This window comes from Moschus berezovskii, chromosome 16 (genome assembly GCF_049115385.1).
Source record: "Moschus berezovskii isolate FMDL1 chromosome 16, NW_MosBer_1.0, whole genome shotgun sequence".
Lineage (NCBI taxonomy): Eukaryota > Metazoa > Chordata > Mammalia > Artiodactyla > Moschidae > Moschus > Moschus berezovskii.
In genome coordinates this window covers 49,533,542-49,557,671 of record NC_142475.1, presented here as the reverse complement: position 1 = coordinate 49,557,671, position 24,130 = coordinate 49,533,542, and the positions used below count along the sequence as shown (strand labels likewise).

Here is a 24,130-nt window from a genome sequence, read left to right as displayed (position 1 = left end):
ACTTTTAAAAAGGCTAACAAAAGTACCAGTAAGTGTTTTGAAGGATCTGGTACAAGTACAGTTTTCTCTGCCTCCTCTTCTGAGTTTCTCTTCCCTGTGCCTGAGCTTGTCCCCTGGGAGCTCCTGGGGTGTTACCTGTGGTGTAATAGGTGTATGCTTGAAGGTGTTTTCTAGAACCATTGATCACAATCTCTGCTTCCCTTCTCCACTACTTGAAAACTTGGGTGCTGATGTTAGTTGACATCTCCATCCCAGAGTCCCTTAAACAAAGAAACACAGAGGAGGCAAATGCATGTTTTTATTTTAGATGTATTTAAATTATAGAAGTAATTTCATCTTTAATTTACATAAATCTTTAAATATTGCTTATAATGATGATGAAAAAAATACAAACATGTAGAAAGATAGGTTCTCTCCCGTCAGCCATTTCCTATTCTACTCCCTTGGAAATAGTTTGTATCTTTTCACATCCTTTGAAGTGATTTACATTCTTTTACATCCTTTTCTTTGTATAAACTAACATAAAATATGTGGGAGTTGATTTGCTTTATGAAACTGGCTTTAAACTGTACACATTCCTAAGCAACTTGTTTTTACTGTTTTAAAATGTATTATGGACATATCTCCATGCAAATGAACTTAGATCTATGTTATATATTTTCATAAGTACATACCTGTACCATAGTGTGAATATGCCATAATTTATTTATTCCCCTGTGAAGTGCATTTAATTTTATAGATCATTTACAGAGTTTTACAACCACAAACTCTTTGGTGAAATAAACAATTATCATGCACTTTCTGATAAACCTCTTTGTACATATATACATAACTATGAGTGTTTTAATTTATGTATTATAATTTATCAGAAATAATAAGATTGCTGAGTCAGAGGGTCAGTATATGTTCTACTATAATAAATATTTCTGAATTACTTCTAAAAAGGTGGCCAAAATTTTTTTTCAGTAGGTTGAGAGTATTTTTCCTCTAGCCTTACCATGTAAATATTTTAAAATTATTTTATTTTATTTTTATCAAACATAGACATATATGGTATAAATTAATACCATAAAGCAAGTGTCCTTCTTTTCTTCCTGTTCTGCTTCTAACGTGAAGCAGATTGGTACACAGACCTATATATCTAAACATGGAAGATACTTGCATAGTTCTCTTTTAGCTTTTAAATTTGAAGCATCATCTCTTGACCTCTTTCTAAGACATTGTGCTTTATTCCCATGGCCCATCACATTCTCACAGTATAGGCAGGCAGATATTTCAAATGTTGGTTGATGTATACTCTGCACTGATATTTTTATGATTGTGTTAATTATCCTTTTTCATAGTAGAATCATAAGAAAGCCAACTTTTATTTTGTTTCTAGAATCAATAATTGGCTTGTTTTCTGCTTGCTTTGCTTTCTCTGTACCCATCACTAATGCTTCACCAAAACGTGCCTTAAAATATTAACACTCTCAATAACTAAAACACATCATGTTCTTCTATCTTACTTTAATTTATATTTTATACCTTGTTTCATTTTAAAAGTCTTAGAGACTTCTCTCCTGTATCCTTTGTCCTCTTGCTCCAGTCTTAACTCCTTAGTTTCCATTCTTTTTCTCAGTTGTCTGCTGAGACCATCCTTTACTGTCATCCTGAGGCTTATGTTTTCCTTCTTATGGGGGATTATCTGTTTCCTGAATCTCAGCTCTTTCCATTTTGGGGTTTACTTGCTTGTTTTGGTGGAGGACCTCCACTAGGAACTTTCTGAAAAAGAGTACTTGCCAGGTACATTTTCTGAGTCCTTACAAGTATCTTGATCGACTGCTTGTGCTGTGTGCCAAGTCGCTTCAGTCGTGTCTGACTCTTTGCGGTCTTACGGACTGTAGCCTTCCAGGCTCCTCTGTCCATGAGATTCTCCAGGCAAGAATACCAGAGTGGGTTGCCATGCCCTCCTCCAGGGGATTTCCTGACCCAGGGATCAAACTCTCGTCTTCTATGTCTCCTGCATTTCCAGGTGGGTTGTTTACCACTAGCACCACCTAGGAAACCCGATTGACCCTTAAAGTGTAAAATGAAGTTGCTTGGTTGTGTTCAACTCTTTGTGACCCCATGGACTGTAGCCTACCAGGCTCCTCCGTCCATGGGATTCTCCAGGCAAGAATACTGGAGTGGGTTGCTATTTCCTTCTCCAAGGGATCTTTCTGACTCAGGGATCGAATCCAGGTTTCTCACATTGTGGGCAGACGATTTACCCTTTGAGCCACTAGGGAAGCCCATTTTAGTTGGGTATAAAATTCTAAGTTAAAAAAATAAATAAAATTCTAAGTTAAAAGAATAAATAAAATTCTAGGTTAGAAATAATCTTCAGTTAAAGTTTTGAAGGAAATTCTCCTGTGTCTTCTGGGGCCAAGCATTGCTGCTGAGAAATCAGATGACAATTTGATTTGCTATTTTTGTCTCTGAAAGCTTTTAAAGATGTTTTCTTTATTACCACTATTGTAAAATTTTGTGATAATGTGCCTTGAATTATGGGCTTCCATGGTAGCTCAGCTAGTACAGAATCCACCTGCAATTCAGGAGATAATGGTTCAATTCTAGGGTCGGGAAGATTCCCTGGAGAAGGGATAGGCTACCCACTCCATTATTCTTGGACTTCCCTGGTGGCTCAGATGGTAAAGAATCTGTCTACAATGTGGGAGACCTCAGTTTGATCCCTGGGTTGGGAAGATCCCTGGAGAAGGTAAAGGTTACCCACTTCAGTATTCTTGCCTAGAGAATTTCATGGCCTGGCGGGCTATAGTCCATGGGGTCACAAAGAGTCAGACATGACTGAGTGACTAAGCACAGCACAGCCTTGCATTATACTGGACATTTAATGGATCCTTCTTATCTGGAAGGCAGTTATGTTTTTCTATTCTTATTATTTTGGCATTGATCCTCCTTAATTGATACTTTAATGTTTAATTGGTATGAAATGTCCACTTTTTTGACATCTCTATCTTCAAGGTCCAGGTTTCAGTTTTCTCTATCTTGTTAAATCCACTTATCACTCATCAGTTCATTTTGCATCTTCCTTAAAAAATGTATTCTCTTTTTGTTTAACAAATTCTTTGACAAAAGAAAAATACCATAATATAATTTCAGTGAGAATTTGAGGGAAAGTGAAGGTAAATATAAGTATTCGGTCTTGTTTTATCAGAAGACAATAAGAATTTCTTAAAAACATTTAACAAATTGCTCATGAAGAAGGTAGCAGTTATTTTTTAAGCTGCTGAAACATAATATAACATATACTTTGCTTGTGTTTTTCCCTAATTTATATGAATTACAAGTGTTAAATCAGTACCTGAATTTTCTTTTTTTCTATAAACACTGTCACACTCCTTTACTTGTTTAAACATTTCTTAAAGTCCAGCTTCATAACTTCCCTTCTGTTTGCTCACAAGAGAACTATTTCCTAAAACCATTTTTATTCTGTACACTGATCTTGAGACAGTCTTTCACATAATGATGAATAGTAAGTTTTTATCATTCTGTAGCATGCTTATGAAGTAATCATTTTTTTTAAACATAGTGCCAAGGTCAGTAGATCATCCTAAGTGGAACTGGCGGACTAAACCAGAAAGCCGTGATTTTGATGAATTGAACCACATCCTTCAAGAGAGCAAGAGACTGGGAAAAGCCCTTGAGAATCTCTCTCGAAGTAAGTTCATTTACTTGATTGTAATTGGAATTCCTAACCAATATTAAAGTAGAAACATTCATTACCATTACCAATAACCTACTTCCAACATCCTCATTATAATTCAATGAGAGGCTGCAGAGTACTAGAGCATGAGATTGGATATGAGGACCGATCATGTGTGTTACATGGATTCATGGGAAGACCAGTTATATAGAGTAGAAAGAGCTATAGACCCCTCCCCACAATGGCTGTTTGATTCCAGTCTCCCTCCAAGGCCTCTGTTCATTACCCAGGTCAACTGTACACCTAATGGTATCTTATTCATTCTTCTCTTTTGAACCCTGTTGTTATGTGTCATCCCAGTTAATGCACAAACCTGTTGCTTCCTTGAGTTTTTGATGTCTCTAAACTTCTTAATAGTGACTGGGCCAGATTCTTCTTAGAATCCTCTCAGAACCTAGCAATATACCTTTTTGTAAAAGCAGTGATCTGTTATCCAAGGGCCTGAGTTAGAAATTTTGCCTTCTATGAGGTTAATAACCTTAGATAAATCATTAACCTATCATTAAACCTGTATGAGCCTTGGTTCTCTCATCTCCAGATCAGGAAGACATGGTTCCATCTCCTTCTTCTGATGGGTTGGAGTGTTTAAAATGATATATTTCAGATAGACCAATGTTTGATCAGTGCATTCTATATATATATGTATAGTATAGTATATACATAAAGTATATATTTATATGTAAATATATGTATATATACACTTTGAAGTTTTTATAGTGAGTTCAAAGTATTTCTGTCTTTCTCTGGTTCTTAAATATCTTTCAATTTTAAAAATTAGGCATCTCTGGAAATATATTAATGTTATAGTCTCACTAAAATTTTCTTTTGGTGTGATAGCACATTAAAGATTCATATTAAAATAGAATACTAGTAAATTCTAGTAGACTATGTTTTAGGATCAGTCTGCTTTTTAAAATAGCAGTGTTACTATTTTCTTGATATTTTTCCAAGTTAAAAATTTCCCTTAGTATATTTTGGGAGAATTGTTTATATAAATATCTATGTGTTTATATATTGTGCTATACTATAATTATGTATTTATATACTGTATTTTATTGTTTTATATATTTTTAGAGAGATTTAGCTTTTTCATACTTCTTAATTTATAATTCACTAGAGCCACTAGATTTTTTATTCAACCTTTGTGTAGTTAGTCTGTCTCAATGTTAACTTGGCTTTTGATAGATTCTCATAATTTTGCCATTAGTAGGAACTCTTTGGTTGAGATTCAAGAAAATCCTGCTTTTAGCTAGGTTTACTTTTGGACCAAATAATGATAAAATGAGTTTTCAGCTAATTATTATGTTCATGAAAAGAACCTTACCTATTAATACATCAGAGGCTTTAGTGTGTGTACTATTGCCTAGAAAATCCCATGGATGGAGGGGCCTGGTAGGCTGCAGTCCGTGGGGTCGCTAAGGGTCGGACACGACTGAGCGACTTCACTTTCACTTTTCACTTTCCACTTTCACACATTGGAGAAGGAAATGGCAACCCACTCCTGTGTTCTTGCCTGGAGAATCCCAGGGACGGGGGAGCCTGGTGGGCTTCCGTCTATGGGGTCACACAGAGTCGGACACGACTGAGGTGACTTAGCAGCAGCGGCAGCATATGTGTATATGTGTATGTGTGTATATATATATATATATATACATATATGCTTTTGGTGTCACTTGATCGTTATAAAGGGGCTCTGTTTTTTGTGGCAGTAATGGTGATGTTTATGTGGGGTAAGAGAGCAGTTGGTCACACAGGGAGAGGTTGCTTATTTCTCTGGGTAAGTTTCTCTTTTGGAACAAAAGGCTACTTTCTTGGATGACTTAAGTTTCTGTGATTTTTGCTATCTGAGGTTTAATATTAACTTCTTGCCTTAGGTCCAGCATGTGTCTAACTACTTGGTTATCAGTTCACCTGAGATGATCGTTGTAAATCAGTAGGAATATCCCTGGTGGCTCAGCGGTAAAGAGTATGCTTGCAGTGCAGACGATGAAGGAGTTGTGGGTTTGATCCCTGGGTCAGGAAGATCCCTTGGGGAAGGAAATGGCAACTCACTCCAGTATTCTTGTCTGGGAAAGTCTATGAACTGAGGAGCCTAGTGGGTTACAGTCTGAGGGGCTGCAGAGAGTTGGACATGAGGGAGCACGCATGAGTACAATGTTTATTTAGTGATCTCACTGCCCTGAATTGAACTATTTAATCTCAAACTGTTCATCCATCTTCCTGAAGCTCGATGTCAGTTCATTCCTGTTTGATCTTATTTGACTTTTATAATAGACTTTAACTTGATAACTCTTTCTCTAAAATAGCGGTGACTTTATTAACCATTGTTTTATTTAATAGGAAGACTTACTTAGGGAATGGAATCTTTCCTCCAATTATGGTCAAAAGGAATGTTCATTGTCTTTTTGTTGTGAACTGTTTTCCTGTACCACAGGAAAGATTGGAAGTTTTTAGTGAGTGCCTAATTTTCATACAGTCTCTGATAGAATTCTCTCTGGCAAGGCTGGTCTTTGCTTTATCCTAGTTTTACTTCCTAAAAAATAATACATTATTTAAAGTATTTGTTATTAGTAGAGATTGACAGCAAAAAATTGTTTATATCCCTCAAAATGGTAGAATTATCTCATCTCTACAGCTTTCAGCTTATGCAGACTTAAATGCAACCCTCTCCTTCCTTCTCTCTCTCTCGCTCTTTCAAATAATAACAGGAAAGATTTGAAATTCTCTCCAGTTTGCAGATGGGAATTGTATATCAGTAGCAACTGTACCATGCTCTTTTTCTGGCTTTTTGCAAACGTCTCAGCGTAATGCTTTATCTTAAAGTCAGACATGACCTGTGACCCTCTTCATGCTGTGTTCCTTACCTCAAGGTCGATATGTTAGAACAGTTTCAGTGCCCTGGAATACTACCAATTATTAGTTTCATGACCTTGGGAATAAACCTTTCTGTGTTTCTGTCACCTTTACTGTAAAGTTGGAGTAATCATGGTACTATTTCTGAAGGTTTTATGAAAATCACATGAGATGTTGTGTCTAAAGTGTTTAATATCATGCCTGGTATGAAATAACTGCCAATTAAACATGATATAGGGGGCTTTCCTGGTAGCTAAGCTGGTAAAGAATTCCCCTACAATGCAGGAGACCCTGGTTTGATTTCCTGGATCAGGAAGAGTCCCTTGGAGAAGGGATAGGCTACCTACTCCAGTATTCTTGGGCTTCCCTGGTGGCTCAGCTAGTAAAGAATCTGCCTGCAGTGTGGAAGACCTGGGTTCGATTCCTGGGTTGGGAAGATCACATGGAGGAGAGCATTGCAACCCACTCCAGTATTCTTGCCTGGATAATTCCATGGACAGAGGAGCCTGGTGGACTACGGTCCATGGGGTCGCAAAGAGTAGAACATGACTGACTGATTAAGCACAGCACACACAGAACAAACATTAGATATAATATTCCATTTAGATTATCATATAATAAATTACCAGGAACTTAGTAGCTTTAAAAAGTACAAATTTATTATCTTAATATTTTTGTGTTTCAGGAATTTGAGTGCAGGTTAGTTGGGTCCTCTGCTCAGGATCTGGGCAAGCTGAAATTAAGGTGCTGATTGGGGTTGTGGTCACTCCTGGGCTTGGGTCTTCTAAGCTCATACACATTGTTGGTCAAATTCAGTGCTTGCTCTTGCAACACTGAGACCCCTTTTTTTCTCATTGGCTGTTGGCCAGAGTGTTCTCAGCTCATTCTCAGGTCCTTGCCTTGTGGTCTCCTCCTCTCACAACAACAATGAACTGTTTCTTCCTTGAGGCCACTGGGGAGCATCTCTCTGAAGCTTTGCCTTCTTTTAAAGGGCTCATCTGATTAGGTCAGGACCACCAGGATTTACTTCTGATTTACTCAGTCTGCTGTTTAGTAACTGAGCCAAGAGAGATACACTTTCATCTTCGGTGGTTCTACCATGCAGACTCAAAAGGAAAAGACTGCATAGGAGTGTATCTTGGGAGCCGTCCTAGATTTCTGCCTGCCACAGATATTATTAGTGTTATTACTATTTATCCCTGACAACCAGTAACATACTTCAGCTGAACCCTGCCAAACAGAAATGTATCATGAGCCACACATGTGATTTTATATGGTCAAAATAGACACATTACAAAAAAGCAAAAAAGAAACCTGTAAAATTAATTTTAATACAGTATTAACCTACTATATCTAAATTATTATCATTTAATTTATATTCCATCTAAAATTTATTATTGAGGTGTTTTATATTGTTTTTCTTTCATACAGAGTCTTCAAAAGTCTGTTGTAAATTTTATTCTACGGCACCCCTCAGCATGGACAAGCCACATTTCAAGTGTTCATTAACCATCTGTTGAGTAGCTCCCATGAGGAACACCACAGCTATAACTGACATTAAAACAAACATACACAACCTTCTCTTGAGGTTGAGTTCCCTCAGACAGCATCAGAATTCCTTCTTCCTCTTTCATCCAAGTTTTCAAAAAGCATAGTTAATGCGCATCTTCTCCGCCTGCTCAGGTTCCTCTCACTCCTCAGTATAGTTATATTCCTGGACCTGTCATTCTGCTCAGACTTTTCTCACTAGGGTCACCACCAATTGAATCCAAATTGTCAAACTCAGTGGACACTCTTTCTCATTTTCAAAAATGGCTTTGGTCGTTTTAACACCATTGATGACTCTGTCTTCAAACCCATAATGTTTTCGTTTCTGGGACCTGGCCCTCATTTGATGGTCTTTGGATGCCCTACGTGTCATTTCTTGTAGGTTTCATTCTAATACACCTCTTTCTTTCCTGCTGCTGTAGATGTTTTTCATCCTCTGTTTCTGTTCTTTCAAATGTTCTCTGTGTCTAGCCTTATTCTCCCTCACAGATTGAATTATCACCCCTACACAGCCAACTCAAATGAGTGTATTTCCCATCCAGACTGTTTATGATTTTCTACAAGGTGGTGGCTATCCAACTGCCATGTTAAACTCAGTATATCTAAGTAGATCATACTTCCTTCTTCACCATTACTTTTCTTTGCTTGCTTTATCTTAGCTGGTGACACCTACCTACTGGTTCAGCCAAACTGGACTCATCTTTTTCCCTAAAGTTTTTTTTTTTTTTTTTAAGATTTTTTGATGTGAGCCAGTTTTAAAGTCTTTGAGTTAGTTACAATATTGCTTCTATTTTATGTTTTGCTTTTTTTGGCCATGAGGCATGTAGGATCTTAACTCTTCAACCAGGGATCTAACCCGTACCCCATACATTAGAAGGCAGAGTGTTTTTAAAATGTTTATCATTTATTTTTGGCTGCACTGGGTCTTTGTTGCTGTACACGGGCTTTCTTGAGTTTCGGTGAGCGGGGGCTGCTCTTCATCGCTGCAAGTGGACTTCTCATTGTTGCAGAGCACAGGCTCTAGGCACATGGACTCAGGGGCTTATTTCTCTGTGGCATGTGGGATCTTCCTGGACCAGGGATTGAATTCATGTCCCCTGCATTCTTGAGCAGATTCTTAACCACTGGACCACCAGGAAAGTCCCTCTCCCTAAGCGTTTAATAATTAATTTCCAAGTCTTGAGATTTCCCTGCTGTCTTCCAGGGGCATCCCAGGTGGTACTAGTGGTAAAGAACCTCCCTGCTGTGTAGGTTCATAAGTGCAGGAGACATAAGAGAATCCCTGGGTCGGGAAGATGCCCTGGAGAAGGAAATAGCAACCCACTCCAATATTCTTGCCTGGAAAATCCCATGGCAGAGGAGCCTGGTGGGCTGCAGTCCATGGGGTCGGTCGCACGTAGTTGGACACAACTGAATCGACTTAGCACACACGCAGTCTATCTTGGGTGTGATTCTTTTCTCTGCCCCTATTAGTACCCTGTAATTCACACTCAACATCACTGACCAGACCATTGGTTTATCCATTTACATGTTCCATTTTTATTTCATTTCATTCCTGCTCCATGACAGGAAAAAAACAAGTGTAGGCCTTACCTGAATTGAGCCTGTGGCTGAAAGACTTGCCATAACTTTATGTTAGGGGTGTCTCATGGACAACATCTCTGTGGCTTAATAGCATGTAAGTCTTTGGCCATTGCATAGAGTGTGCCTGGTGCTGGAGAAGACTCTCAAGAGTCCCTTGGAAAGCAACGAGATCAAACCAGTCAATCCTAGAGGAAATCAACCCTAAATACTCTTTGGAAGGACTGACGCTGAAGCAGAAGCTGAAACTTCAGTACTTTGGCCACCTGATGCATACAGATGACTTACTGGAAAAGACCCTGATACTGGAAAGGATTGAAGGCAGGAGGTGAATGGGTTGACAGAGAATGAGATGGTTGGATGGCATCACAGATTCGATGGACATAAACTTGAGCAAACTCAGTGAGATGGTGAGGGACAGGGAAGCCTGGCGTGCTGCAGTCCTTGGGGTTGCAAAGAGTTGGACATGACTTGCTACTGAACAACAACAGCAGAGTATAACAGGAATACAGACTATTCTACCGTTACTCTCCCATCTTTAGCACCTGATCCAAGGGGCCTGCACGCAGACAGAGAATAGAGGATTGCAGGGGTGGTTTCTAATGTTTCGAAGTGGAAGTGCACAAATGACATCACCTACATTCTACAACTGACTGCAAAGGAGGCTGGGGACTGTAGTCCAGTTTGTGAGCCCAGGAGAATTGGAAATAGTCTGAGGCATGAATAACCAGTCCTGTCCACACCCTTGTTTCTCAGTTCCTCCAAACAGCCCTTACTGCAGTCAATGGGCTGGATCTACAGCGAAAATGTGATACCACTTGTTGCAGACAAGTTGCAGTTCAGTGGCTCCTGAAAACCTCATGGGAACTTCCCTGTGGTCCAGTGGTTAAGACTTCACCTTCTAATGCAGAGGATGCGAATTCAATCCATGATGGGGGAGCTAAGATCTTACATGCCTCTTGGCCATAAAACCAAAACATGAAGCAGAAGCGATGTTGTAACAAATTCAATAAAACCTTTACATATGGTCCACATCAAAAAAATCTTTATGAAAAAACTCATAGACGGTTCTCCATGCTCTGACCCTTAGTCACGTGTTTGGTATCATCTCTTATGACTCATCATCAGGCCACTTGTGCACCAGTAACAGGGGAATTTTTCACACTCACTGATGTTCTTCGCTTTCTCATATTTGCTTATGCTGTGCCTGTGCCCTGACATCTCACTCCTACTTGCCCCAGGCTAATTTCTACTCCTGTCTTCAGTCTCAGTTCAAATGTCCTTGATGATTTATTGCTGCTGTCTTTCTCGGGACTGGGTTTTGTCCCTCTCTTTCTGTGCTTCCATGCTTTTCTCTGTGCACAGTTAGGTGCTGTGATCTACTTTCAGAGATCCCTGGACTCTGCCCTGTGTGGAGGCAGGGGAACCCAGGACTTGGACTCCCCAGCATGTAGTACAGTGTTTAGCACATAACTCAGTCGTAAGAATTTATGCTTTCAAATTGTGGTGCTGGAAAAGACGCTTGAATGTCCCTTGGACTGCAAGGAGATCAAATCAGTCAATCCTAAAGGAAATCAACCCTGAATATTCACTGGAAGGACTGATGCTGAAGCTGAAACTCCAATACTTTGGCCACCTGATGCGAAGAGCTGACTCATTGGAAAAGACCCTGATGCTGGGAAAGATTGAGGGCGGGAGGAGAAGGCGGGGTGACAGAGGATGAGATGGTTGGATGGCATCACTGACTCAGTGGACATGAGTTTGAGCAAACTCTGGGAGATAGTGAAGGACAGGGAAGCCGGGCATGCTGCAGTTCATGGGGTCGCAGAGTCAGGCATGACTTAGCGACTGAACAAGACAGGAATCTATTAAAGGATTATGCCAACAATGAGTGAGCCCAAAGCTTTTCTGAGTCTAATCTGTCTGAAGGGAGGCAGTGATAGGGTGGGTATCTTTAGTCCATTTAGACATTAATCTGCAGTTTGCAGTTCAGGTGAAGCATTGGCAGGAGCTTTTCCAAGGAAAAAAGTCCAGCTGTTGGGAGAACAGAGGGCTGATATTTATGCTCTTTGACTGATAATAGCCGTCCGGAATCAATCGAGAAAAAAAAACAACAACAGAAGAACTTTTTTAGTGCATCAATCATGAACATCCCATCCCGCGAAAGTCTCTTCTGACCATCAGCCTGAGGAGTTAGAGGATAACAGCCTCTGAGTGAAAACGGAAGCATATAACGTGGCAGTTGTTTTGTTCATTTGTTTATCTAGTCTTCAGACATTTCTGTGGGAGTGTGAGGTGAACAGCCTTTGCATGATACAGATATGGGAATCATTAGTATAATAGGGAAAAAGAGCCCACCCAGCCACCCGGCACATACATCATCAACCTTTAAGATACAGGTAGAAGAGTGATCTAGTTGAGGACACTGAAAAGGAGTTTTCAGAGAGATAAGATGAAAATTGAGATAAAATGTTTTAGAAAAATCAAAGATGGAAAATACTTCAGAAAATCTGTCTGAAGTGGCAGATAAGTTGGTAAAATAAAAAAAAGGATAGGAAACATACTCATCGTGTGTAGCCATGTCCAAGCTATGTTTCCATTGTTTACTGCCATGGGAGTTTCAATAGGAAAAGTTGGACATTAAGTATCTTTTATTAGAGAAAGAAAAATAGATAAAGAAATCATGACACATTCATACAATGGTATACTTTATTTTTTTAAAATCTTTTTAAAAGAATTTGTTTATTTTAATGGTCTACTTTATACTCTTTAAAAATGATACTGTAGAAAATATTTACTAATATAAAAATATGTTTTATACACAAAACAGGTAACAAAATAGTGTGTGTGCCTCCAATTTTGTTTTATACATGCATAGAGCAGTGTAAAGCATTTGTATGTATACTTCTATATGCTGATAAAATTATTTGAAAGAATTCACAAGAAGCTTTTATCATTCTTTGTCTTTAACATGTCTTCATAGCAACCTTTTTCTTCATCTTCGTTTTCCACTGGTAAAATTTCTTGGCCTTGCAAAAGCTCCTGATAACTGCTAAAGTGGACAGTGGTCAGAGGATGCAGGGACTAGCTCTTGAGTGAGGCCTAAGTTCTGTGTGACATGCATTTTGATAATACAAGGCCGGTAAGGCCTTTTGACTTACTTGCTAGTTCTTGGCTGCACTCTAGGTAGGTGAAGTATGACTGCTGTCTGTATGAATAATGGATTCATAAGCCTGAGGTGTGAAAAAAAATTTTTTTAAGTCAACTGGTAACTTTCAAAAAAAATGAGTGAAGAAGCTCTTTTTGCAGGGCCAAGGCAAGAGGAAGAGTACCCTTGGCATTTCAGGAAAGGACTCACTACCCCCGCCCCCCAAAGAAGAAGATCTTTGTGAAGGAGACAAAGGAGAATAGAAAATGTAGGGCTGCATTTCAAGAGACTGGAATTAACAGAGTCTGTCATCACAGAGAAATAAATCAGGGACTAAAACTTTTATGTTACTAACTTAGAACAATTTTGGAAGAATAATAGAGACAAAAATTGGACAAAAATTGTGTGTATAGAAGGGGAACTTGTGAGGAGGAATCTTGATCCATTGGCCCCAAGAAGCTGTTGATCTCAGAGAACATGGAACACAATACTTTAAGTTCTCCTTCTGTGTCCTCATCTGGAAAATAAGGGAATGAAAATACATGATCTTCAACCATCTTTCTGCCTTAATTTATTTACCACTCTAGGAATCTGAACCTGTTCTTGATAAAGAACGCTGTTGTAACAAGCTAAGCTGCACTTGATTGTCTTTACCACATAAAGACGATTTCTCTACAGTCCTCTTTGCAAGTTTGTTCTGCATTTAACAAGCAGTATGGTACTTGTTTTTTGTTGCATCATTTCCATTGTTTTAGCAGCTGTTATCAGTTCAGTTCAGTTCAGTTGCTCAGTTGTGTCCGACTCTTTGCGACCTCATGAACCACAGCACTCCAGGCCTCCCTGTCCATCACCAACTCCCGGAGTTCACTCAAACTCATGTCCATTGAGTCGGTGATGCCATCCAGCCATCTCATTCTTTTCGTCCCCGTCTCCTCCCACCCCCAATCCCTCCCAGCATCAGACTCTTTTCCAGTGAGTCAACTCGTCGCATGAGGTGGCCAAAGTATTGGAGTTTCAGCTTTAGCATCAGTCCTTCCAATGAACACCCAGGATTGATCTCCTTTAGAATAGACTGGTTGGATCTCCTTGCAGTCCAAGGGACTCTATAGTTGTCTTAAATTCCTAATTTGTTTTCGTCAATAGAAAGAAAGTACCACTTTATTCTGAAGTACCCTTAATAAGAAAAAATAGAATGGAAAATATACTGGTTCTATAAATAGAACTTTTGTTTTTAAGACTGGGTTATTAAGGATTACTTCTAAAACTTTTTTGTTTCTCTTGATTCCCAGGTATTGCAATTTCAGATGAACTCGATAAGGTACGTTGAACTATCCATCTAGTGAGAATAAAATATAGAGCTTATATTTTAATCCAATGTCTAAATGAAAGAGTTTCTGAAACATAAAGTGTTTAATTTATTTGGGTGCTAACATTTGAAAACTTTCAGAGTTACATGCTTTTATGAAAGTTATTGCATGAAATATATGATATCACTTTTTCTTCTGAGTTGAGAGTTTTAGAATTTAGAGAAAATTGACTCACTGTAGTCACTGAATCACTATACTAAAAATGAAAACTAATATTATGTAAGCTGTTTTGGTCCTGCCTGTGTCTACATGATGATGAGAAGACACATAGTTTTGTAGAACTACTCTTTGGAAACCTTACTAAGATTTCTTTTTTTTATTCCAAGATGCCAAGAGAATATACCCCTTGCACTGGGGTGATAGTTGTGAAGGTGGTGAGAAGTGATGTGACTAGGAACATATTTTAACAGTAGTGTCAATGGAACTTGCTAGTAGTTCAGTTGTAGTAGAAATCAGTCAGTGGTGAGTCCTAGGTTTGGGAGATGAGCAAGTAGGTAAATTTTGGTGCCATTTAGCAAGCTTGGAAAACCTGGGGAAACAGTAAATTTTGCAGGTTGAGATAGCATCAAGATTCTCTTTTGGATTGTTTAGTTTGTCTGTGTAACATATTTATATGAGTTATTGCTCATGAGGGAGGTTTGGTTTGAAGTTATGCATTTAGGCATCATTGAAATAGAAGTTCTCATTTTTTTTAATCTTAGAATCCCTTTACACTCCCCAAAATTATGTAGAGGACTTTAAAAGCTTTAATTTGTATAGGTTTTATTTATCAATATTTGCTATGTTAGAAGTTAAAATTGATAAAAAATTTTACATATATTCATTAAAAATAGCATTGATAAACCATACATTAACAAAAATAACCTTTTTATGAAAAATGCTTTGTTTTCCAAAACAAGATATCTGTGAGAAAGTGATACTGTTTACATTTTTTAAAATCTCTTTAATGTCTGGCTTAATGTCTGGATTTTCATATCTGCTTCTGCACTGTCTGTTATGATATGTTATTTGGTGAACATTGGTCCAGATGTCTCTCTAATCAGAAAACATATTGAAAGTTGGCTTGGTAGCTAAAAGTATAGGTAGAAAGAAAGTGATCAAAAGTACAGTACAAAAAATGGGATCATATAAATCATGACATCTTACAATAATGAGCTTATATTTTTATATAATTAATAATTATACAATTTATAATAATTATATATAATATATGCTAGCTTTATTGCTTTTGTAAATTATAATTATATAATTATAATTTACAAAAGCAATAAAGTTAATATCCTTCTATTCCAAGTAAGACTATACCTTTTGAGTTTGGTACCAAGAACATATTTCTGATTCTCTAAAGAAAGGAATTTGTGAATGTACTTTTAAATATGAATTTACTTTGATAAATCATCATAATATCTTTTTAATTAATGAATTTGTTTTAATTGGAGGCTAATTACTTTACAATATTATAGTGGTTTTTGCCATACATTGACATGAATCAGCCATGGGTGTACCTGTGTCCCCCATCCTGAATCCCCCTCCCACCACCCTCCCCATCCCATCGCTCAGGGTCATCCCAGTGAACTGGCCCTGAACGCCCTGTCTTATGCATCGAACCTGGACTGGCAATCTATTTCACATATGATAAATCATCATAGTATTTTAAAAATCATTAAAATTTCAATCTATACTAACTCTGTACAAAACTCGGTCTTGACTGCATGCCATTGTCATTCAAGTTGCCAAGTCATGTCCGACTCGTTGCGACCCCATGGACTGCAGCACAGCAGGCTTCCCTGTCCTTCACCATCTCCCAGAGTTTGCTCAGACTCAAGTCCATTGAGTTGGTGATGTCATCTAAACATTTTATCCTCTGTCGACCCCTTCTCCTCCTGCCCTCAATCTTTTGCAGCATCAGGGACTTTTTCAGTGAGTTGGCTCTTTGCATCAGGTGGCCAAAGTATTGAAGCTTCAGCTTCCCAGTCAGTCCTTCCAATAAATATTCAGGGCTGATTTCCTTGAGGATGGACTGGTTTGATCACCATAGCAAGTAGAATAAGTAACAGATGAGGTCTCCTGGCTTTGTCCTGCTTTTCTAGGCCTCCTCTGTCCATCACTGTTATTTGCCCCAGCAGGTCTCCATCTTATATGGTGACTTAGCTTATAATTTGCAGAAATTTAATAATCTCTATCTTGTATTTATTTTTGTGTTCATTCTAAGGACAAAGGCATAATTATCACTATTTCTGGGCTCATTTGCTCCCTCCAGTATGTTCTACAAAGCGGTGGCTGCCTGTACCCTGAATTAACTTGAATGATTGCTTGGCCTTTGTCCTTCCCATTTTTCCCTGGGCTCTCTGACTTGCAGCCTGGTTGCATTAACCTATATTTGGTGAGCTAAAGAACATACTAATTATTCTTTGAGCTGAAAATGGATTTCGGCCTCACTTGGATAAAATTGTGGAAGCCTTGACACTTATGTAAATATCCTCCTCCGGATGCATCCTCCCCTCCTATCACCTCTCTTCAAAGCACTAGCTCAGGAGAGTTTACATTTAAATAAGTCACATAACACTGCACATTGTTGCTGCTTACCTAATGTTCCTGTTGAAGACTTCATGGAAATTTTATTGTTTTTCATTTTTATTGAGGAAGATGCCAACAATTATCATAAATAAGTTTTTATTGAAAAAATTATGTCAATGCAAAAATATTGCTCTCACTGTCATACCTGATATTTTGGAGTACAAGGTCATACAGAGGACGCACAGGCTTACAGGACCAAAGCCAGGATCCTTTGTTTGCCTAGAAAAATACCCCTGGATAAGAGAGAGAGAGAGCCTGCCTCATGGCGCTCTCTGCTGGCCATGAAACTCAAGTCCTGCATTTTTTGCTGGTATAAAACAGCAGTCAAAAGGCTCACCATGTGTTGAGCTAGGACCTATTTCTTTAATGTAGTAGTAGAAATCATTACATATTCTTCCTTGCAATCTACCATTAAAATTTTGGGGGATTCACTAAAGGTCTATTTTTCTTAACTTTTATAAAATACTGATCTTTTACTATCATATTCTAACTCAATTATAATTTCATGAAATTATTTTTTCTGTGACTTTTAAATTTAGTTTATGAATTCTGATGAAGGTAATAAGAATTATTAATTTTATTTAAAATATGAAAATAAAAAAGAAGCTAATATTATTTGTAAGACCTTTAAAAAAAATAAAGATCTTAGTTATTAGTCTTTCCCTTCTCTTTTCTTAGTCACTGTATTGGTTTTCTATTGCTATTATAACAAATTGAAGTAACACAAATTTATTATCCTACAATTCTGGAGTTTAATGGGTAAACATGAGTCTTCCTGCACTAAAATCAGGTGTTCAGTTCAGTTCAGTTCAGTTCAGTCGCTCAGTCGTGTCCGACTCTCCGTGACCCCATGAATCACAGCACTCCAGGCCTCCCTGTCCATCACCAACTCCCGGAGTTCACTCAAACTCATGTCCACAGAGTCGGTGATGCCATCCAGCCATCTCATTCTCTGTCGTCCCCTTCTCCTCCCGCCCCCAACCTTTCCCAGTATCAGAGTTTTTTCCAGTGAGTCAACTCGTCGCATGAGGTAGCCAAAGTATTGCAGTTTCAGCTTTAGCATCAGTCCTTCCAATGAACACCCAGGATTGATCTCCTTTAGAATGGACTGGTTGGATCTCCTTGCAGTCCAAGGGACTTCAAGAGTTTTCTCCAACACCACAGATAAAAAGCATCAATTCTTCAGCAATCAGCTTTCTTCACAGCCCAACTGTCACATCCATACATGACCACGGGAAAAACCATAGCCTTGACTAGACGGACCTTTGTTGGCAAAGTAATGTCTCTGCTTTATAACATATTATCAATGTTGGTCATAACTTTCCTTCCAAGGAGTAAGTGTCTTTTAATTTCATGGCTGCAATCAGCATCTGCAGTAATTTTGGAGCCCAAAAAATAAAGTCTGACACTGTTTCCACTGTTTTTCCATCTGTTTCCCATGAAGTGATGGGACCAGATGCCATGATCTTAGTTTTCTGAATGTTGAGCTTTAGGCCAACAGTTTCACTCTCCTCCTTCACTTTCATCAAGAGACTTTTGAGTTCCTCTTCACTTCCTGCCATAAGGGTAGTGTCATCTGCATATCTGAGGTTATTGATATTTCTCCCGGAAATCGTGATTCCAGCTTGTGCTTCTTCCAGCCAGCGTTCCTCATGATGTACTCTGCATAAAAGTTAAATAAGCAAGGTGACAATATACAGCCTTGACGTACTCCTTTTCCTATTTGGAACCAGTATGTTGCTCCATGTACAGTTCTGTCTGTTGCTTCCTGACCTGCATACAGGTTTCTCAAGAGGCAGGTCAGGTGGTCTGGTATTCCCATCTCTTTCAGAATGTTCCACAGTTTATTGTGATCCACACAGTCAAAGGCTTTGGCAAAGTCAATGAAGCAGAATAAGATGTTTTTCTGGAACTCTCTTGCTTTCTCCATGATCCAGCAGATGTTGGCAATTTGATCTCTGGTGCCTCTGCCTTTTCTAAAACCTGCTTGAACATCTGGGAGTTCACGATTCACGTATTGCTGAAGCCTGGCTTGGAGAATTTTGAGCATGACTTTACTAGCGTGTGAGATGAGTGCAAATGTGCGGTAGTTTGAGCATTCTTTGGCATTGCCTTTCTTTGGGATTGTAATGAAGATTGACCTTTTCCAGTCCTTTGGCCACTGCTGAGTTTTCCAAATTTGCTGGCATATTGAGTGCAGCACTTTCACAGCATCATCTTTCAAGATTTGAAATAGCTCAACTGGAATTCCACCACCTCCACTAGCTTTGTTCGTAGTGATGCTTTCTAAGGCCCACTTGACTTCACATTCCAAGATGTCTGGCTCTAGGTTAGTGATCATGTTATCGTGACTATCTTGGTCGTGAAGAACTTTTTTGTACAGTTCTTTTGTGTATTCTTGCCACCTCTTCTAAATATTTTCTGCTTCTGTTAGGTCCATACCATTTCTGTCCTTTATCGAGCCCATCTTTGCATGAAATGTTCCCTTGGAATCTCTAATTTTCTTGAAGAGATCTCTTGTTTTTCCTATTCTGTTGTTTTCCTCTGTGTCTTTGCATTGATCACTGCGGAAGGCTTTCTTATCTCTCCTTGCTATTGCTTGGAACTCTGCATTCAGATGCTAATATCCTTCCTTTTCTCCTTTGCTTTTCGCTTTTCTTTTCACAGCTATTTGTAAGGCCTCCTCAGACAGCCATTTTGCTTTTTTGCATTTCTTTTCCATGGGGATGGTCTTGGTCCCTGTCTCCTGTACAATGTCACCAACCTCCGTCCAGAGTACATCAGGCACTCTATCTATCAGATCTAGTCCCTTAAATCTATTTCTCACTTCCACTGTATAATCATAAGGGATTTGATTTAGGTCATATCTGAATGGTCTAGTGGTTTTCCCTACTTTATTCACTTTAAGTCTGAATTTGACAATAAGGAGTTCATGATCTGGGCCACAGTCAGCTCCTGGTCTTGTTTTTGCTATCTGTATAGAGCTTCTCCATCTTTGGCTGCAAAGAATATAATCAATCTGATTTCGGTGTTGACCATCTGGTGATGTCCATGTATAGAATCTTCTCTTGTGTTGTTGGAAGAGGGTGTTTGCTATGACCAGTGCGTTCTCTTGACAAATCTCTATTAGCCTTTGCCCTGCTTCATTCCGTGCTCCAAGGCCAAATTTGCCTGTTACTCCAGGTGTTTCTTGACTTCCTACTTTTGCATTCCAGTCCCCTATAATGAAAAGGACATCTTTTTTGAGTGTTAGTTCTAAAAGGTCTTGTAGGTCTTCATAGAACCGTTCAACTTCGGCTTCTTCAGCGTTACTGGTTGGGGCATAGGCCTGGATTACTGTAATATTGAATGGTTTGCCTTGGAAACGAACAGAAATCATTCTGTCATTTTTAAGATTGTATCCAAGTACTGCATTTCGGACTCTTTTGTTGGCTATGATGGCTACTCCATTTCTTCTAAGGGATTCCTGCCCGCAGTAGTAGATATAATGGTCATCTGAGTTAAATTCACCCATTCCAGTCCATTTTAATTCACTGATTCCTAGAATGTCGACGTTCACTCTTGCCATCTCCTGTTTGACCACTTCCAATTTGCCTTGATTCATTACCTAATATTCCAGGTTCCTATGCAATATTGCTCTTTACAGCACCGGACCTTGCTTCTATCACCGGTCACATCCACAACGTTTTGCTTTTGCTCCATCCCTTCATTCCTTCTAGAGTTATTTCTCCACTGAGCTCCAGTAGCATACTGGGCACCTACCGACCTGGGGAATTCCTCATTCAGTATCCTATCACTTTGTCCTTTAATACTGTTCATGGGGTTCTCAAGGCAAGTATACTGAAGTGGTTTGCCATTCCCTTCTCCAGTGGACCACATTCGGCTGTGGTCCATGTGATCAGATCGACTAGTTTCCTGTGATTTGATTTCAGTGTGTCTGCCCTCTGATGCCCCCTCCCAATACCTACCTTCTTATTTGGGTTTCTCTTACCTTGGGCGTGGGATATCTCTTCACAGCTGCTGCAAGAAAGCGCAGCCACTGCACCTTACCTTGGATGAGGGGTATCTCCTCCAGGCCACCCCTCCTGACCTTGAACTTGCAGTAGCTCCTCTCGGCCCTCCTGCGCCCGCGCAGCCACCGCCTATTGGACGTGGGGTAGCTCCTCTCGGCCGCCGGCCCTGGCCTCAGGCATGGGGTAGCTCCTCACGGCCACGCCTCTTTGTGTGGTCGGTTGTGCCCAAAATCAGGTGTTGCTGCTACTGCTGCTAAGTCACTTCAGTCGTGTCCGACTCTGTGTGACCCCATAGACGGAAGCCCACCAGGCTCCCCCATCTCTGGGATTCTCCAGGCAAGAACACCGGAGTGGGTTGCCATTTCCTTCTCCAAAAATCAGGTGTAACAGGGCTTTATTCTTTCCTGAAGTTCTAGGGAAAATCTGTTACCTTGCCTTTTCCAGCTTCTAAAGGCTGCTACATTCCTGGTGCATGCTCCCTTTTCTACATCTTTAAAACCAGCAATGTCTCATCTCTCTCTAACTGCATCCAGGAAAAGCTGTTCACTTTTCTGGAATCTTGTGATTAGTTTGGGGCCATCCAGCTAATCTTAATAATTTCACCTTTATCTCACTTTTAACCTTAATCACGCAAAGCCCCTTTTGCCATGTAATGTACTATGTTCACAGTTTTGAGGGCTAGCACGTGGGCATCTTTGGGAAGCCATTATTTTACTTACCTGGCCACCATCCAAGTTCAGATTTCATGTTGTTGTTCAGTCACTCAATCATGTCTGACTCTTTTTGCCTCCATAGACTGCAGCACGCCAGGCTTCCCTGTCCTTCACTGTCTCCTGGAGTTTGCTTAAACTCATGTCCATTGAGTCAGTGATGCCATCCAACCATCTCATCCTCTGTCATCCCCTTCTTCTCCTGCCTTCAGTCTTTCCCAGCATGAGGGTTTTTTCCAGTAAGTCAGCTTTTTGCATCAGGTGGCCAAAGTATTGGAGCTTTAGCTTCAGCATCAGTCCTTCCAGTGAATATTCAGGGTTGATTTCCTTTAGGATTGACTGATTTGATCTCCTTGCTGTCCAAGGCACTTTCAAGTGTCTTCTCCAGCATCACAATTTGAAATCATCAATTCTTTGGTACTCAGCCTTCTTTATCTATATGAGAGATACCTTTCATATCTTTATCTAATTCTTTAGCCTCCTACCATTCTAATTCACCCTTCAAAATGCCATAGAGTACACTTGGCTGATGCCTTCTCAGTTCCCCTTTAGTAGAGCAGTATGACTTCAACTCCTGTGAAAGTTGGGTTTTTGTGGACTCACCCTTCTCCAGAGAATTGTTTCAACTTATTGGGACCATCCTGCCCAGAGGTGCTTGGATTGGCGTCACCAATGACTAACCAAAATGAGGCTCTGATTTTTCATTTACATTACAGAGCTTCCTGTGGGATCAGCCTGAGAGTAGACTTTAGCTGAATGCCTGAATGCTTATCTTTGCTTAGCTTCTTTCCGTCCTCTGCTTCTTTCACTGTCTTACAAGCTTCACTTAAGAGACCCCCATCAGTAAGTCACTTGCTTATTATCTGGTTTTAGGGAACCCTACCTAGGGAATCCTGCTAAAAAAATTTCAGTGACTCCCTCCTTAACAGGTTAAGTCCAACTTCCTAAGACTAGAATGAACAGACTGTTTTGTCATTCAAGCCTGTATCTTCTGCTTTACTTTCCTTTTTTTTCTCTACTCACAATCTGAACTGTGCTGAAAAAGGCATACTGTGTGGCAGCCAGGCTCTAGTATTTTGAAATCATATATTTTATATATTTCTACATTTCTGCTCATTGTCATCCCCTCCCCTTTCTCTGGCTGTTTTCTATCCTTCAAGCTAAGGTTTTCAGTGTCTAAAAAACTGTATATGCGCAGTTATCGTTTGATCAAATGATCCTACTTCTGGAAGTCTATTCCAAGGACACACTGGCAAAGCTATAGAAAGACCAGTGTGCGTGACTATTCATTGTTGTGCTATTGTAATAGAAAAAGAGTTGAAATAACTAAATGTTCATTAAAAGAAGAGTAAGGGATAAATTATAGTAAATCTACTATAGAGTACTGTATAGCTATAAAAATGAAAGAATATCTCTGTAGATACATAGAACAATCCCCAGGATATGCTGTTGACTAAAAAAGGCAAGGAGAAATGTGTTTATAGTGTGCTACCGCTTATCTAAGTAAGTGTAATGAAACTGTGGATATGTATTTACTTACATTAAAGCCAAAATAACAATGGCAGAACCTGCCATATTGTAAGACACACACACACACACAGACACACACAGTTACTTTTTAAACATTACCAATGGGAGAAGGGAAGGAAGAGAAAATGAGAGTGAAGCAGGTCGAGAGTAGAGGGTAGGGATAGAATCTTGACTTCTCCGAGTTTTGTGTGTATGAGACTTTGGAACCATTTAAATATTTTATATATAATTTTTGGGAAACACAGTTAACTCTTAAAACAGTGATTTCTAACAGATGAACCCAAACAGTATGGCAAAACACACTCAGGTGAATTACTCCAAGTCTTTGTAAACTAGTGATTTTTCTCTGGTGGAATATACCCAAAGGACAGAAGGAACAGCATCAGCTCTAAACCTGTTTTTAATGACTGTGTTGTTAATGGCAGTTTTAGTAGTATTATAAAGAGGCTGTTGTGTGTGTTTTGTGTGATATAGTAAAGAATTAATTATGCTGATATTCTTAAGAACCAGAATATTTGGCATAGGGGAAAGAAAATACAAATATAAGATCAATAAGTTTAAGTGAAAATCCTATATCCTGCTTTGAATGAAAAATATAAGTATGAACTCATAATTTCTTTTTATTTTAAAAACAAAAGTACAATCTCTACAGGCAGTGAACATAGCTAGAGTCCAGGGATTCTTTCTTCTTTCTCAACTTTTCTGTAAGGCTGAATTAAGTTTAAAACATAGACATTTCTTAGATCTGTCCACTATTACCAGCCCCAAAATAGCGAGTACCCCAAGTATGCAGATTCTAGTCTTAAAATATATTTTCAACTAAAAAGAATCAGAGTCTCTTGGAATAATGGTTGAGTCTAGGTCAAGAGCAGATGGTATTTACAAAATAAGCCTAAAATGCCTTATCATGCCAGAAGGCAAGAACTATGAAAGATCACTAGGGTTGTGTCAGAGAGCTCAGGAGCCAGCTTCAGTAGTCTTTTACTGGAAAGAGTTGAGAAAATTTGAACATGAATAAGAATAATAATTGTAGTGTAATGAATTATACCTAATAC

General features: G+C 39.1%; 1 protein-coding gene across 2 annotated transcripts in view; it reads left to right on the top strand.

The window, feature by feature from the left end:
• The window catches only part of C16H8orf34 (chromosome 16 C8orf34 homolog), a 372,567-nt gene that overhangs the window by 97,266 nt on the left and 251,171 nt on the right, over positions 1-24,130 (top strand). For both annotated transcript variants that reach the window (XM_055432500.2, XM_088844611.1), the window contains exons 4-5: positions 3,575-3,703; positions 14,168-14,196. In XM_055432500.2, coding sequence (XP_055288475.2) covers positions 3,575-3,703; positions 14,168-14,196 — 158 coding nt within the window. The remainder of the gene's footprint in view (positions 1-3,574; positions 3,704-14,167; positions 14,197-24,130) is intronic.